This window comes from Passer montanus, unplaced genomic scaffold, assembly GCF_014805655.1.
Source record: "Passer montanus isolate IOZ18808 unplaced genomic scaffold, ASM1480565v1 scaffold16, whole genome shotgun sequence".
In the NCBI taxonomy this organism is placed as follows: Eukaryota; Metazoa; Chordata; class Aves; order Passeriformes; family Passeridae; genus Passer; species Passer montanus.
Genome location: NW_024363160.1, coordinates 14,149,265 through 14,164,293, shown reverse-complemented (window position 1 = coordinate 14,164,293; position 15,029 = coordinate 14,149,265). Strand labels below are relative to the sequence as shown.

General features: G+C 39.7%; 1 protein-coding gene across 34 annotated transcripts in view; it reads left to right on the top strand.

Moving 5' to 3' along the window:
• DTNA (dystrobrevin alpha) overlaps positions 1–14,534 on the top strand; it is a 222,850-nt gene extending 208,316 nt beyond the window's left edge. For 29 of the 34 annotated variants that reach the window (XM_039703021.1, XM_039703020.1, XM_039703015.1 and 26 more), the window contains 2 exons: positions 700–832; positions 11,000–14,534. In XM_039703021.1, coding sequence (XP_039558955.1) covers positions 700–832; positions 11,000–11,155 — 289 coding nt within the window. In that variant the 3' untranslated portion in view covers positions 11,156–14,534. Of the gene's footprint in view, positions 1–699; positions 833–4,265; positions 4,311–10,999 lie in introns of all 34 variants that reach the window. The other 5 variants (XM_039703032.1, XM_039703034.1, XM_039703031.1 and 2 more) reach the window with 2 other exon arrangements.
• Positions 14,535–15,029: the final 495 nt, after the last annotated feature.

Here is a 15,029-nt window from a genome sequence, read left to right as displayed (position 1 = left end):
ACCTGCCTGACACCCCTTCCTGATCTCATTCTTCTTCCTCTGAAAACAGTGTGCAGCACACAGTATTTCCTCTCCCTCTCAGTTGTTTTGGGGAAAAAAAAGCATAAATCCAAGTGAGGACTGCTTCATGGTTACATAGTAGTGGGCTCTGTAAACAATAAAGCCTCAGGAGTGAGCTGTCTCACATCCAGCCTGGAACACTCAGGCAGCATGGAGGCTCTGGGACAGCAGTTTTCCTAAACATGCCCTGCAGTCCTATTCCCTGTTTATCCAGACTAAGGGACCTGTTGGGGCTCACTTGGAAAAGGAGAAATGTGTAAATGGAAAAGACAGAATGCTTTTCATTGACCTACTCAATTGATGAACAAACAGATTGACTTTTACAACCTGAACCTTTTTTTCAGAGATAATAGGCATCTTTCTAGTTATTTTTAGTTCAGCCTCTCTGTATGAAGTTATTGAGTACTTTTGTTACTCATTTCCTTAGGGGAGTGCCTTCAGCAGAATATGCCCTTTGGTGTACTTCATGAGAGAGGGAAATAACAGAAATGTTCTCCACTGCCAGGAAAATACTAACTAGTGGAGCATGTGGTTAGACTAAAAGTATCCCACAGTCCTCATAGATTACAATAAAGGGAAGTTTTATTGACTCTGAATGTCATTCATCTGAGGAGTCTATTTATTAATAATTGTCTTTAGGGTTACAGAAGATGGAGACCCTTATGTCAGAGCAGATGATGAAAACTACGAGAATGACTCTGTCCGCCAGCTGGAGAATGAACTGAAAATGGAGGAGTACCTGAAGCAGAAGCTGCAGGATGAGGCGTACCAGGTGGGAGAAGGACACCAACTGCCCATGTTTCTCCATAAGTGAGAAAGGATGATGGCCCTTAGGTGCCCAGGGCCATCTAACCAATCCTGGGCTCTGGGGTGTGATCTCTTCTGGATTATCAGAGGAGCCACATTCCAAAAACTGCTGCCACTCTTACACAGACACACATGCCTTCAGCCTTTGTGGATATGTTATCAGAGGAGCCACACTCCAAAAACTGCTGCCACCCTTAACAGACACACATGCCTTCAGCCTTTGTGGATATTCAAGAAGACCAGACTGCCTGAGGCACACAGCAGTGGTCCATAAGGGTACCAGGGAACCAGGTGGGACAGAACTGCCTCTGAGATTGTTCTCTGCCCATGCCTACCAAGTCACTTAGAGCTCAGTCTCCACTACCATAGATGCTGGTTGGTGGTGTCAAGATGTTCTGCTATTCTCATATATTTTTTTTTTCTCCAATAGCAAGAAACATTCGTAAGGGTTTCTCCAGTGTGAGCTGAAGTGTCAAGATGTTCTGCTATTTTCATATCTTTTTTTTTTTCTCCAATAGCAAGAAACATTCGTAAGCGTTTCTCCAGTGTGAGCTGAAGCTCAGGTGTAGTCTGTGTGTTGCTGTTATTGTCAGAATCTGGAGGTACAGAAAAGGGTCTGGAATTAATTGTATCTCAGAGAACCAAGTATTCAACAAGCATCTGGTGCTGAGAAGCCTGGGGATTTGTTATTAAATACCTCCCTGAGGAAGCTCTCAAAGGGTGTTTGTTTAAGAGTCTGAGCAAAGCAAATATGTCAGGGGGAGCTGAAATTCTGAAGATGCCCATATTTACATCATGGTCTCCACTTCTACCTGGTGTTCTGATCTGGTGTTGCAGATGATTGCCATGTTTTCAGTTATTCTGACTTGGAATATCTGAATTTAAAATACATTGCTTCTTATAAATTTAGAAGTAGTGTCAGTAGGAGAGAAAACCTAGTTCAGTTATTTGGGAGCAGAGCTGAAGCAAGCAAAAATAACTTTGTTTCCACATGGCAATTGGCTCAACTTTGGACCTCGCTCCTAAAGAACATATTAAATGGGGTATAAAAACCAAATTAGACACGTTCTGAGAGACCAGATGTCTGCAAATGTGGTTCAGAATCACTTTATGGGCAGCAATTCTTTATACTGTTGATTTCTAGGAACTAATAAAATCTAGCCTTCTTTTCTGGTAATTTTCCTCTACTGTTCAGTGCTGGTCACTTTGGAGACAATGACAGGTTTGTGTTGTAATGAAGATTGGCTGCTCTTTTGGTCTTCTTTCCTGTAAAGCTGCTAGGATATGTTAGTCTTGTAAAAGCTCATTGAGTCTTGTCAAAATTTGAGGTAGCTTTAAGGTTGATGTGAACATCTTGATGTTGTTGTTGTTATTGATGTAGATCTGCTACATGCCCATAGTAGGTTGCCAAAAGTCATTTCATTGCAGAGGTCTTTAATGACATAACAAAAGGAGCAGGATTGTTATAGATCATTTACTAAGGCAACAGCAGGTGACGTAGGGGGAATTGTCAGAACTTTTTATCCAAGACAGGAATTGTCAAAAATCACAGCCTTCAAACTTCTGAACAGGATGAACAGCTACTGCTGATGTAATGAAACGTAGTTGTCAGTTTAGAGAAGGGGTGCCTAAATAGTCACAGCTGTCAGGCATCAAATAATAAATGTTATTCTTGCTGGTAAAAATTTCCTGTTCTTCAGAAAGAACAACAGAGCAGTTTGACTGTATTTTGATTACAATGTGGAAGTGCAATATATGGCAGTAGTTTTACTTGAGTTTCACTAGTTACAACAGGATTTTGTACGTGCATAAAATTCAGTATGTATGCGCACTGCAAATAAGGGCAGGAGAAGTTATGCATGTCACTTGATGGCACTGGGTGTTACTCTTGCTGTAGTCAAAATAGTTTTTCTGCTGTATTCCACCAACGTTCCCAGGAGAAAGGGAGGAAATCTTCTCCCTATTAACATCAGAATAAAACTCCTGAACTTAGGTGAGCCGAGACTACACACAAGTGAAATTTATTCCCCATTGTTTTACATTATTTCTTTCCACCAAGGGACAAAAACAGACAAAAAACCCAACACACACACACACCCTCCCCTACCCAAAAAAAAGGAAAAGCTTTTTCTTTGTCAAAAATTATATTCACTGAGGCAACAGAAAGTCCTCATTCTAGACAAGTTCTGCTTAACAGCATTTTTTTGAGAAGAAGTTTCATTATGTACTTTACTGTCTATGAGATTGTCAACTTCCTATCAGGCAGTGATTTGACAGTAGTGACTTGTAAGTAGAATCTATTTTTAGTTGCTACCACAGCCCCAAAGTGTGTAATGGCAATGCATGAGAAGTCCTCCCCAGTATGGGTGATGCCATTTAAATTAAGGAATGGGTTTAAAGGAAGCAAGAAAAGGTATTAAGTTAATAGGGACTACTAAGATGATTAGCAGCTGGTTGGAGACATATATAATCATATATTGACCCCAAGACATGTGCTTTGGCATTGGTTGTTCTCTGAAATTTGCTGTTTATTTTTGGTATTTGACTCTTCTATCCCTTTTTCTGCTATTATCACTGAGTATTCTAAAAAAGCCACAGCTTACTACATGGAAAAACAAAGGAAAATTTCTGTTTAGGGTATCCTGTTGAACAGAGGCCAGGTCAACTATTCTCATTTGCATCAAACCATTGGAATTTATTACAAGCTGTTTTACTGTTTGTACTCACATATACACTGCATTCATCTGGATTGCCAAAGAAAGCCAGAAGCTGTAGCTATCGTAATGCAATTGTCAGCTGAAAAAGTCTGCAAGAAGGAACTCCTACTAAGGGTGCAGAATGGTCACCTCAGTAACAATCTGGTAACCATTTTTGTGTTATTAAATCTCTCACTTTGTGTAAAATCAGCACATTTAGAAAAACATGTAGATGTAGTGTAGCATGAAAGATGGTTGGCCCAATCCCACTCTTGTTGTTTTGTGTCACCTTGTGTCCAAGAAAGATTTTTGTGCTGAACTCTAAATTAGTGTAAAAAAGCCAAGATACATAGGGAAATCAGGGACATGAAACCTTAGAGGAGCTTTCTTTCTCTCTTCTTTTTTTTTTAAAGCATGTTGTAAATAACAAGTATCTATCAGAAAAAAATCCAAACACATTTAATGCACAAGTGTAAATGCTAACAGTGTGTGTCCTCCCACATCTGTTTCCACTTTTGTTCTTGGTACAGTCTTTTGCTGATATGTTGTGTAAGACAGTTTTAACTGGGTTTATTTTCTGGGTCCCTAATTGCTCCCTTTATTTCTAGGCTTGTGCATGGCTTTTTTCAGAATAATACACTGCCTGGCTGCTCACGGGCTTAATTTGTCATCTTCCTGTTTTCTGTCCTTTGTTATCTACAGGTCAGTTTGCAAAGTTGAGTGCAATATTCTTCTCTCTCCTCTCAAGTAAGTATTATTATAATTTAGAAGAAAGTTTGGAATTAATCCTCATAATATACATTTCAGTTGCAATGCATCTTGTGGCATGTGAATGTATGTGACAATGCTGTTTCTTTCTCCTTTTAATCTGTGTTAGGATGCCTCGGAATCTCTCTGAATCAGTTCTAACTTATAGATCTGTAGTCTTAGTCCCAAGGATTCCTGTTAAGCCATCATACTTTTTATGTTTTTCCTTTATTGACCATCAGAGTGAGAACGTGGGCTTTTCATCCCTGGGGATGATGACAAGTACATTAACCAGTACAGAGAAGCCTTGTCCAGGAGATAAGGAATCAGATTACATTTCAAGAGACCTGACTTTAATTCCATTCAATGCTTTAGTCTTCCTAGGATAACTGAAATAAATAATTTCTGATGAGATCAGAGCATCTACTCCAGTGAGTGAAACAAGACTTACGCAAACACTGAAGGAAGCAATCCACCAGCTGCTTAACCACAGAGATGTCCTCAGATGTGTTGTGGAAGTTTAAAAAGCCTCAAAAAGTGGAAGGCACTCAGCTACTGGATAGAAGCTGGCAGTTCAGAAATATGGCAAGATCTATAAGTTTCCTGCTGTCCTATTGATGGCTTAGGATTTTAGCTTCTATATTTTTCATATATTTGTAATCCTGCAGTTCTTTAGTGTGTAACTCTAAACTCCATATAGAGTGTTAGCTATTGTCTTCCCATTTTGAAGATACACAGCATGATACACGGGCTGCAAACTACTGATTGGAAATACAGTAAAAGGAATCAAGAAGTTCAAATGTCCACAAAGTCACTGTATCATTTTGGTCAGACAAAACAATTCCTCTCTAGGCCTGGGAATCAAGGACACTTTACTGTCTCAGGCCCCAACAGATGGAAGCAAAAGTTGAGGCTGAGCAAACTTGGGGTAAATAACTTCATTACTTGAAGCTGTAACTGGAAGATTAACTCCCAATTTGCAAATGGACCAAACTTATAAAAGTGTGAAAACTCATGACCTGTCATCCATTTTTTGGGTGTAGCCCCTGGGGCTTAATCTGCCTGAAATGTACCTGAAGGCCCTTCAGTAAATATCACTTGAAGCTATAACTGGAAGATTAACTCCCAATTTGCAAATGGACCAAACCTATAAAAGTGTGAAAACTCATGACCTAGACCCATTTTTTGGGTGTAGCCCCTGGGGGGCTTAATCTGCCTGAAATCTACCTGAAGGCCCTTCAATAAATATAACAGCTTTTTATTCCCTTAATTTTGTCTGATGTCTGTTTTTAGGTAGCCTCAACAAGGCATCACTGTACTGAGGTCATGTTCCTTACACATGCCAACCTCACAGTTGCAGCACTGAGGTTACTGCCAAGTTCAGCAATTGTGTTTTTCCTCAGGAAGACAGATAACATGTATTTTTATGAAGTAGCCTGTAACTCTTGAACATTTGCCCAGGAAATGGGAGACCACACATTTCGTCTTGCCTCATTTGAAGCCATGGATTCTGTATTTCTGGCTCTCTAGGAGAGTGCAATGCCCTGCTGTGAAGATGGCAGTGAGATAGTGCTGTCCATCCTGCTGAGACACTGAACCATGGGCTAATGGGGATGAAAAGGGAGGAGGAATCAGAACTGGGATCTGATTTTGGTCTGCAGACTGAGCCTCTTCCTCAAAGACAGAGCTAAAAGCAAGCAGTGGTCAACAATCAAATGGACACTGAAGCTTGGGAGCAGGGTCTGTTCACATGGGTAAAACCAGTAACCTACCCTGTGCCAGCTCTAACAGGAACTCATATTGTTAGATTTGGTGTGTTGTGTTTTATGCTAGACCTCCTTATTTATATGGCAGTTTTGATGGTAAAATTTGACCCTGATTCAAGGGGTTTACATCTTCTGATGACGGTAAAACTTGACTGTTAAAATGTGTACCTTGTGAAAGCAGCTGCTAAAGGGTATTTCCAAGGCATCTGTCTCAGTGTCTCTTGCAGCTGAAGCAGAATAACTGGATGTGAAAAGCAAATAAACTGCAATACCCAGAGTACTATAAACACCAAATAACTGCTCATAAAAATTCTCCTAACATTGCTCCTCGGGTTACATTCATTTTCTCAGTAGTCTTGTTAAAAACATGAGCCATGTAGAGTTCCCTAAACATTTACAGCCGGAAAAATAAGTTTCCTTACTCTGTTTTGGTGCACTTGTCAGTTTTAGATCAGGCCATGTGAAAAGGAAAGTAGATATTTCAACTACACAATGTGTGTGTATAACTATGTATGTAGTGGAAATTTTGTATATAACTGAATATAATTACAATTTTCAATAATAAGTCAAAAAAACCCTTTTAATTAGAATTGCAAAACTCAGGGTATTCTATATAAGGTTTCCTTTTTGGTTGGGAAGCAGTGCTAACATAGTGATGTGGGGAAACATACTGCTCTGGAAGCCTGGCTTTCTTGAGAATACGTGTCCTGTCTCAAATTAGCAGATATCTCAGACCAAGATACTATCTCATCTCCTGGATGATTTTTGAAACCTTGTCAAAAAGAAAGATTTTCTTAGTGAAATTCTTTTTAGCTCCCAGGGGAGCCCTCTGGTCAGTACCAAAGAGTGTGACATTCTGGAGCTATAAAAGCCCAGCCCTACAGAAATTGGCATCCAAAACTGGTGGACGTGGCACTTCACCTATATCCACAAGAACAAAATGCGTTATGGTACATTTTGATAAATGTATCTTCACATGGTAAGTGAATCTTCTCAAGATTCACTCTGTTGGGAATATGGAAGTCTGTCATATCTTGTGTATTTTACTTGGTACTTACATTTCACAGCACTGGAAAAATAACTTCAAAATGGTTTATACCAGTCATGATATCTAAAGTGATTTTGCATTTTCATTGGGCTCTTGCTTGAAGCTTAGAAGCTGCATAAAGAGTTTTATTTCTAAGACCTTATTCAGTCAATAGTGGTACAAATACAGCTGATATGGCCCTAGATGGCCATAGGAAGTAGAAAGCCAGCAGGCTTTCTCACACCAGTATTACATTTGTGCTTATTAAAAAAAAATAAAAAAAACAAAAGCAAAAGGTGGGGGAAATTAGATCAGTTTACTGTAGCTCCTTGTGAGTGATATTGCTGCTGATGGCCAGCCACAGAATTTTGTTCATTTCCTCATTCATCTAAAGGTGATGTTATTTGATTGATGATTTTTGCAATCTGTTTGCATTTGCATCTTTAAAGGTCCATGTACAATTTTCCGGAATTGATTTAAAATAGCATCTAGTATAACAAATTACCAAGAGAACAAGTGATTCCAGTAATATATAAAACATAATTTAATTATGTTTTCAATTTACTCTTTATGTTAAATATGGGGGTTTTTTTATTTTTATAAAGAAACAGAGTGAATTTGAGCTTGTTTTCACCAGGGACTAGGCAGATCTTGACACTAGGTGAAACTGCAATTCTGATGTTCTTTTACCTTTATCCCCTTGATAGCATTTGGTTTTTTGCCAAGGGTGGCCAATGGCAGCAGAAATCCCGCATTTCAGAAACTGGTTGAGAAGTTGTCATTTTCAATTAGTTGCTGTTGCCTTGTGCAGTGGTCATGTCCTCACGAGACCTACAATTTCCTAGACTTTTCTAAAGCTATGCTTTCTTAGTGCCTGCACACATTTGAATTGGTCATGCCCAATTAGTTTATATGCATTATTATAACACGAGAGAAGGTGTGAAAAGCTAATAGAAATCAGACCTAAGGCATCCACTGAGACAGAGTACAGAGCTTTCTTGCAGGTTTTGTTCTCAGATTTTAACTGTGATTTTCCCTGTCTTGACAAAAACATAATAATTTCAGTTTAAGATTCATTACCATTCCCACTCCAAACACTCTCACTCTCTCAAAACCTTATAGCATCAACTGTTGTGGGATCCGAGGCTTTGGGTGTCTTTGGGAGACATTTTCCATTGCAAAAGTGACTGAACTGTTTGTATTGAAACAGGTAGATTTTTCAAATGCAAACACCCCAAATCCTCTCAAATTTTTTATATGAATGTATTCTTTAAAAATATCATGTATTCAGCTTGACTGTTTTTCCAGGACAGACTTCATGTTGAGTAACATTTTCACATTTTTGTCATCTCTTGCCACTTTTTTCAAACCTCTGTTTTCATGTTTCCCAGCAGAGATTAGGAATACATCAGATGTCAGGTGATAAAACCCATAGGCCAAGGGAGAGTATGGTCAGTCTAGTCCAGTCTTTTTTGGTTTTTCTTGAGCAAATACATAAAAGCTAGTATTATCTGGATCATTCCATTTGAAAATAACAGGAGGATAACAGCACAGTAATTTTCAAAAATGTCTGCTGCCTTCACTCAGCTATGTTTTGGTTTTCTTTTTGGTTTATTTTTCCCCCTCAGTCCTCCTCTTCTTAGCATGTAGGCGTAAAAAGACACTGTAAAAAACTGTGACTGAGTTATCAGGGAAGAAGGAGCTTAAATTTGTTAATTCAATTCTAAAATTACACAAGTGATAGGGATGGTTTTTGAAAAATCACTGAATGACAAGTAATAGAAAAGAACCTGTGGATTAAGTAACAGAAGAGGTCTAGAAACAGCTTTATATTATGACAAATCATAAGAGTCTTAACATGAAAATAATTTTGGCACTCTGAAAACTTTGCAGTGAGTTTAAGGCTCTGAGGTTCATTAGTACTCATTATCTCTTGTAGAAAAATATCTCTATCCCAGTGCTGGCTGTGGAACAGAGAGAAGCCTGGGGAGAATTTAGAATAACACTTCCCACAGTCCACCAAAGTAATTATCCAGAAAATATGAAGCAAACCCAAATACTTAACATTACTGTCAATGTGTCTTAATGCATCCCAGGTTTCACGAGCCACTCTTATTTTACTCTTGTGGTTATAATGGTACCATCACGAAATATGAGATGTTCCTATATTTTTGTGTATTAGGAAAAATTTTGTCACCAATGGGTTGCCAAGCATTGGAACAGGCTGCCCAAGTCTGGTTGACTCACCATCCCTGGAGATATTTGAAAGGCATGTGGATGTGGCACTTGGGGGATATGGTTTAGTGGTGAGGTTTGGCAGTGCTGGGTTAATGGCTGGACTGAATGATCTTCTCCAGCTTAAAGGATTCTATTATTTACATAACCCTGAAGCTGATTCGGTAAAAGACAGTCTCAGGCAGCTGAGAACGGACCTCTTCTATGCCTTTGATTTGTATTTTTTGAGTTTTGAAGAGCAAAGCATTCCTTTGCTAAGATACAAATTAGTTTGACCTCTTCCATGCCTTTGATTTGTATTTTTTGTCTGAGTTTTGAAGAGCAAAGCATTCCTTTGCTAAGATACAAATTAGTTTGCAGATTTAAGTATAGGTGCATGTCTGATTTTTAAAAGATATCATTTAAGGTGTACCTCAGAAATTTTTTATTAAATTCTCATTAGACTTGCACTGTAGGTTTCCTTTGCATTTATCAACAAAATGTTAGTGCTTGTCTTTTGTAACCATCTGACACAAGGAGACACTAAATTAAGATCATCATACCATTTGGCATTCTTAGGTATTAAGGAATGGGGTGGAAGTGTTTGTGCTTGAATAATTAATACAATCAAATGGTCTCAGGAAGGGGAAGCAGCAAACTAAACTACCTGACCTTTGTTCATTCATCAGATTTAATTTAACTATTTTTTCCAAAGTAATTTGCATTTCATCTCCCATCTTTTAGGCCAGTTTTATGCCTGAAAGAAGTAGAAAAGAATTCATATGTGGGGAGTGGTATATTATGCTTTGATTATCACATCTCATGCAATGCAGATTGGTTTTCTCTCGAGGTAGTTCTAAAGAAAAAAGAATGAGTTCCTTAACTTAGGAAGGGTCAAAGGTGTAAACAGTGCCTTTACAAGAAATGTGCCAGAAGCAGAAGTCTGCAGTATTACCTGACTGTAGATCCTAACATAGCTCTGAGAAGGAGCAGAAGTAACCTATCAAGCATTTTCCATTACCAGCTAAAACTTTGATGCCTCTTCCGTAGGAATTTAACATACTCTTTGATGCTTCAGCATACAGAGGAGCACCAGCAGAAACTGTGCACCAGTGGACTAGGCTGTTCATGAGCTGTAGCACCCAGAATCATTCTTTCAAGTAACTGAGGTTTTCTTAGACACAGTGAAACATACATTTACCTGTGGGGGGAGGCTCATGATGGTGAGTGCCTGTAAATCAAGTGGCTGAACACTGCTCAAGGAGGATGGTGAAAACCATGGTTTCACTTTCAATAGTATATTTATAGAGCGAGCTGGAAGGGGAAAGTGGAAGGGAAAACGGGAACACTACAAATCTGAGTTACCCCAAGGTCCCACAGTAGAGCAGGCAACAGCCATCTTGCCAATGATAAGGGAAGTTTCCAACTTCCCACATGGCCTGTAAGTTTTTATTTACAGCTCAAATACCTATGGCTCACCTAAGGTAGAATGGCTTTTTTCATTTTTTAACTCCTTGAGGGATAACCACAGGAAATGGCCAGCTCCCTTTTTCTCTCAAAGAAACGGCAGTCGGAGGCTTTATTGCTCTGCTTGCATGGGTGCAGCATGTTAAACCAGCACTCTTTAAAAAATAAACCTTGCATAAATTCTTTAAAAACCTTCCATAAACATTTCTCAACAGGGAAGCTGCAGTCAAACAGACAATGAAAGCTACGTAAGAACTGATGATGAGGAGAGCTGCTTTCGGACAGACGACGAAGAAAACTCAGCTGCGAACTTCACAGAAGAATGGAACCAAGAGGTGCAGCGTCTCTTGACAAAAAAATCACATAACTAAGTTCTGAGGACTGTAGCACAGTACTTTTGTTCTAAGAGTTGTAGTTTGTAGATGTGTGTTTTTTGACAACAAGACTTCTGTTTAAAGCTAACTTATATTAGCTACATCTTCTGTAACATGGCTCATTACTGGCGAAGCAAACAGACTGACGCGCGTGCTGCTGTCACACACGGCGGCGCTGTTAATAACTCACCTAAACCCTTTGCACATGATATTGAACCTGTTCAGTTTACAATGACAATACTGTTTATAGTTAGAAATTTGATTTCTGAATACTTTGAGATTTTAGCAGATCGGTTTACTATACACTGTACATTTTTTTTTCCACGGGAGAAATAAAAAGCGACAATTATGCATTTAACACTGAACGATGATACTCCTGAGTGTATATATCTAGTAGCCCAAAAAACAAAGTACCAGACTATATTTGCAATTTGTTTGCAAGTCTTTAAATTAAGGCTTATACAAAATGTACTAAAATAATAATAATATAATTAATAATAATAATAAACTTCTCTAATTTAGGGCTAATGTGTAACTTAGGAATGTTTCTTTCAAAATAATCTAACAAATCAGCCATAGAAGTTAGTGTAAATATTTTTTTTCCAAATAGATATCATATACAAAAGGTGACATTCAAATGATATAGAATCTAGTTTTTAAATCAGCACAGATCTTCTTAAAACTGTGAACTATGTTTTGAAATACTCGTTGCTAAAGCTGTTTATAAACCACAGGTGCCATAAGATCCCTGAACTGACTGATGTTACGTATAATCCTCCATGGTATTGTTTCATTGATGTTTTAGCTTTAGTAAGCATGTGTTCAACAAACCAGCTCTTTCCATCTTTCTGCCCCTCCTCTTCCTCCCCACCCCCTTCCATTACGTTATTTTCGAGGCCTTCAGCTTTAAATGTACAGGCTTAAAGTGCGCTTGCAACTGTTTCCTTTTGATTTCTGAATGTGTACTGCCTTAGCCAGCCACCAGATGTTCTGCATGCCCTCTTGGAAATGTGTGGTGAGACTCTTTCAGAGCTGGATGGAGAAATAGCGATCAGTGAAAAGCACAAGAAGAGCAGTGGATTCTTGCAAAAGGACAGGCATACAGTTAGAGAATTGGAGTTTCATCCAGTTTAGTATTTTTCCAATATCAAGGCATTTCAGGAGAAAGGGGACTGACACCCTGTCTAATCAGGGTTAGGCAGTGAGGCTGCTGGCTAAAAAGTGTTTGCTCTGCTGTGACTACAAACCTACAGCTACTCCTGAGCGGTCATTGACACAAACTGGCATCAACGTGCTGCCCAGAGCACCCTGTGCCGAAACAAAGGTGACACCTCTGTGGCACATGGCACTGCCATGCAGAGGAACCAGAGCCAGGCCAGGGACAGCTGGAGCAGCAGCCGGGCAGGGACAGCAGGAGGAGTTCCATGCTGTCTGCCTGGCCCTCCTGAGCTGCGCAGTGTTAGCTCGGGGCCACCTTGTGCCAAGGTAACTTTACTGCCCTAACACAATATTGGGCTTCCAGTACCTGGCTGACCTGAAGTGACACTGTCTAACAGCCCTGAAAACAGTGGTGTTTCATACAGATATTTCACACCAGCACAGTTTGCCTACAGCAAGTGATGAGATACCCATCTAAAGCAGGCTAACGTGGCTTGTCTGTCCTTGCTTTCATGGTGACGTGGATGTGTGCTGCCGTGTTTACATGAGATTGCTATGTAGCTCGACCCAGTAAGTCCACTTGTTTGCATGCATTCTCCAGGCTCGTGGCTGTTTCCCTGGGCACTATGTGTTAGGGAATGAGTATCTGTATGAAAGAGCTGCTGCCATGTTTCACTTTCATATCATTTTGTTGTGTATGCAGATCTCTTGTCTGTATATCCTTGCGTACCTGGGCTTGCTCTCAGACATCCAAATGCATACTAAGGGATCCAGATATCTTCATGTAAGCTTTTCATTTCTGCAGTCACTGGTCTTTGCTCCTGGGTATGTGCCATCCTGGCAAGGCAGGCACCATATCCTCCACTGTCCCCTCCTCCAACCTCCTCTCAGGAATGAGTTAGCCTCCACTAGTGCCTAGCACTCCATGTTTTAAGCTACTCCAGTGAACCTGTAGACATTGCTGTCAGCTCAGGATTCCAGGCAAGCATTTCCTGAACAGGGAGAAAACAAGCTAGAACACAGCTATGTGCAATGGCTGATTAATTCAACACATGTCATGTTTAATTGTACCCAAAGTAATAGATCCCTCTCATCACCTTAATGTCTGCGTGCTCATTATCACCATGCTTAAAATAGATGCACTAGACTAAATCCATTGCAAGAGCTTCTGAACTAGGAGTAAGAACTGAAGCTGACCAATCAAGCACCTTTCTTTTAGGCTGGTGTCAACAAGATGATCCCTTAGGAGTTCTGGGTCCCTGATGCCCTGGAGCTCTGAGATGAAGCACCTCTTACTTAGCTCTGCAAATGTCTATTTTAAGCAGTTTTCCAACTGTTAAGCTGGCTGCATTTTCACCCAGCTGGTCTTTGTCTGTTTGTTGAATATTATTTTGGTTGTGGTGTGCGGTCATTAAAACAAACACAGTTACAGAAGAGGTCCCTCGTATGGCCCTTCTGTTAATTACCAATGGCCCACCACAACCATCAAAACTCCGGGTGGTTTTACTGTCACTGGAGGAAAACCAGTGGTTTGGAATCAGGAGACAGGGATGTGAAGATGTATAGGGTCCTTGAATGTCCAAAGCGAAGGTGGAGAATGGGTTGTCTGTAAGTAGTAATGTTAACTAAACTGCATAAAAAGGTGTGTGGCCTTTGTTGTGATATAATATGTATTTTCTTATATGCATGAGCCAAATTGTTGCATCATAATTTATCATAAATGTGTCCGCCTTTACTTTCAGTCGTCACCTTCTCCCATTCTTATTGGTTCTTGGCAATTTCTGTAGATAGACCTTGTAAATATTGCAGCCTCGGGTTGCTGTAATCACATTGGTTCAATTCAGCAGACGGAGCTGTGAACAACAAGCACTCCACAGTGTCCTGAAGAATAAAGGGCATTTTTACCTTTGAACCAAAAACAAAAAAAAATTACGAAGAGTTACATCTTGAGGCTACTAACTGCAACGCATTTTTAAAACACTGTACTTGACACCACTTGAGACAGATACAGAGACACTAAAAATGTCACGATATTCATTGGTATTGTAACAGAACTGCTATTGTATGGGGTTTTTGTATTGCTGTTAAGTATTGTTTTGTGTGTGTGTGTTGGAACCTACTGGGGACATGTTATATTTTGAAGTGATTAAACTATTTAATTGTGTGTCTATATTTTGGAATGGAATTATTTCTTCATTAAAAAGATTTTTAAAAGGAACTTATGGAGCGTCGTATTTGTGGCTTTTTTTGGTTTTGGATGTCCTGTTCCATGGAGCCCAAACAGCATTTTTTTCAATAGGGAAGGGAAGGAGAGTGTGTCCCTGTGGTGCAGCAATTAGTCTTTGTCTCTTCCACCACTTCACAGGAGAACTCCCTCCACCACCTTCCACAGCGCTTTGAACTTGGTACTGAGCAGTACCTGCTTTCCCAAGCAGTTTCTTCTTCCTTCCTTTCTTAATTCTCTGTATCTTTAGCAGTTTCACAACCTGAAAATGAAGTTCTCTATGTGTAAAACACCTGCCCCTGTATGTACTTGACAGCAATGAAAATTACCATAAGCAGAAGACATGAGGGCCTGACAAGGTGCCTGGTACAAACTTAGAAGGTACAGGTTCTCAGGAACCTAAACTATCTGCAATAGTGTAATTTTTTTCTTAACCACTGTTTCTCTGGCCTTAGAAGGAAGAAAGCATTGGAACAGGCACGTTTGAAT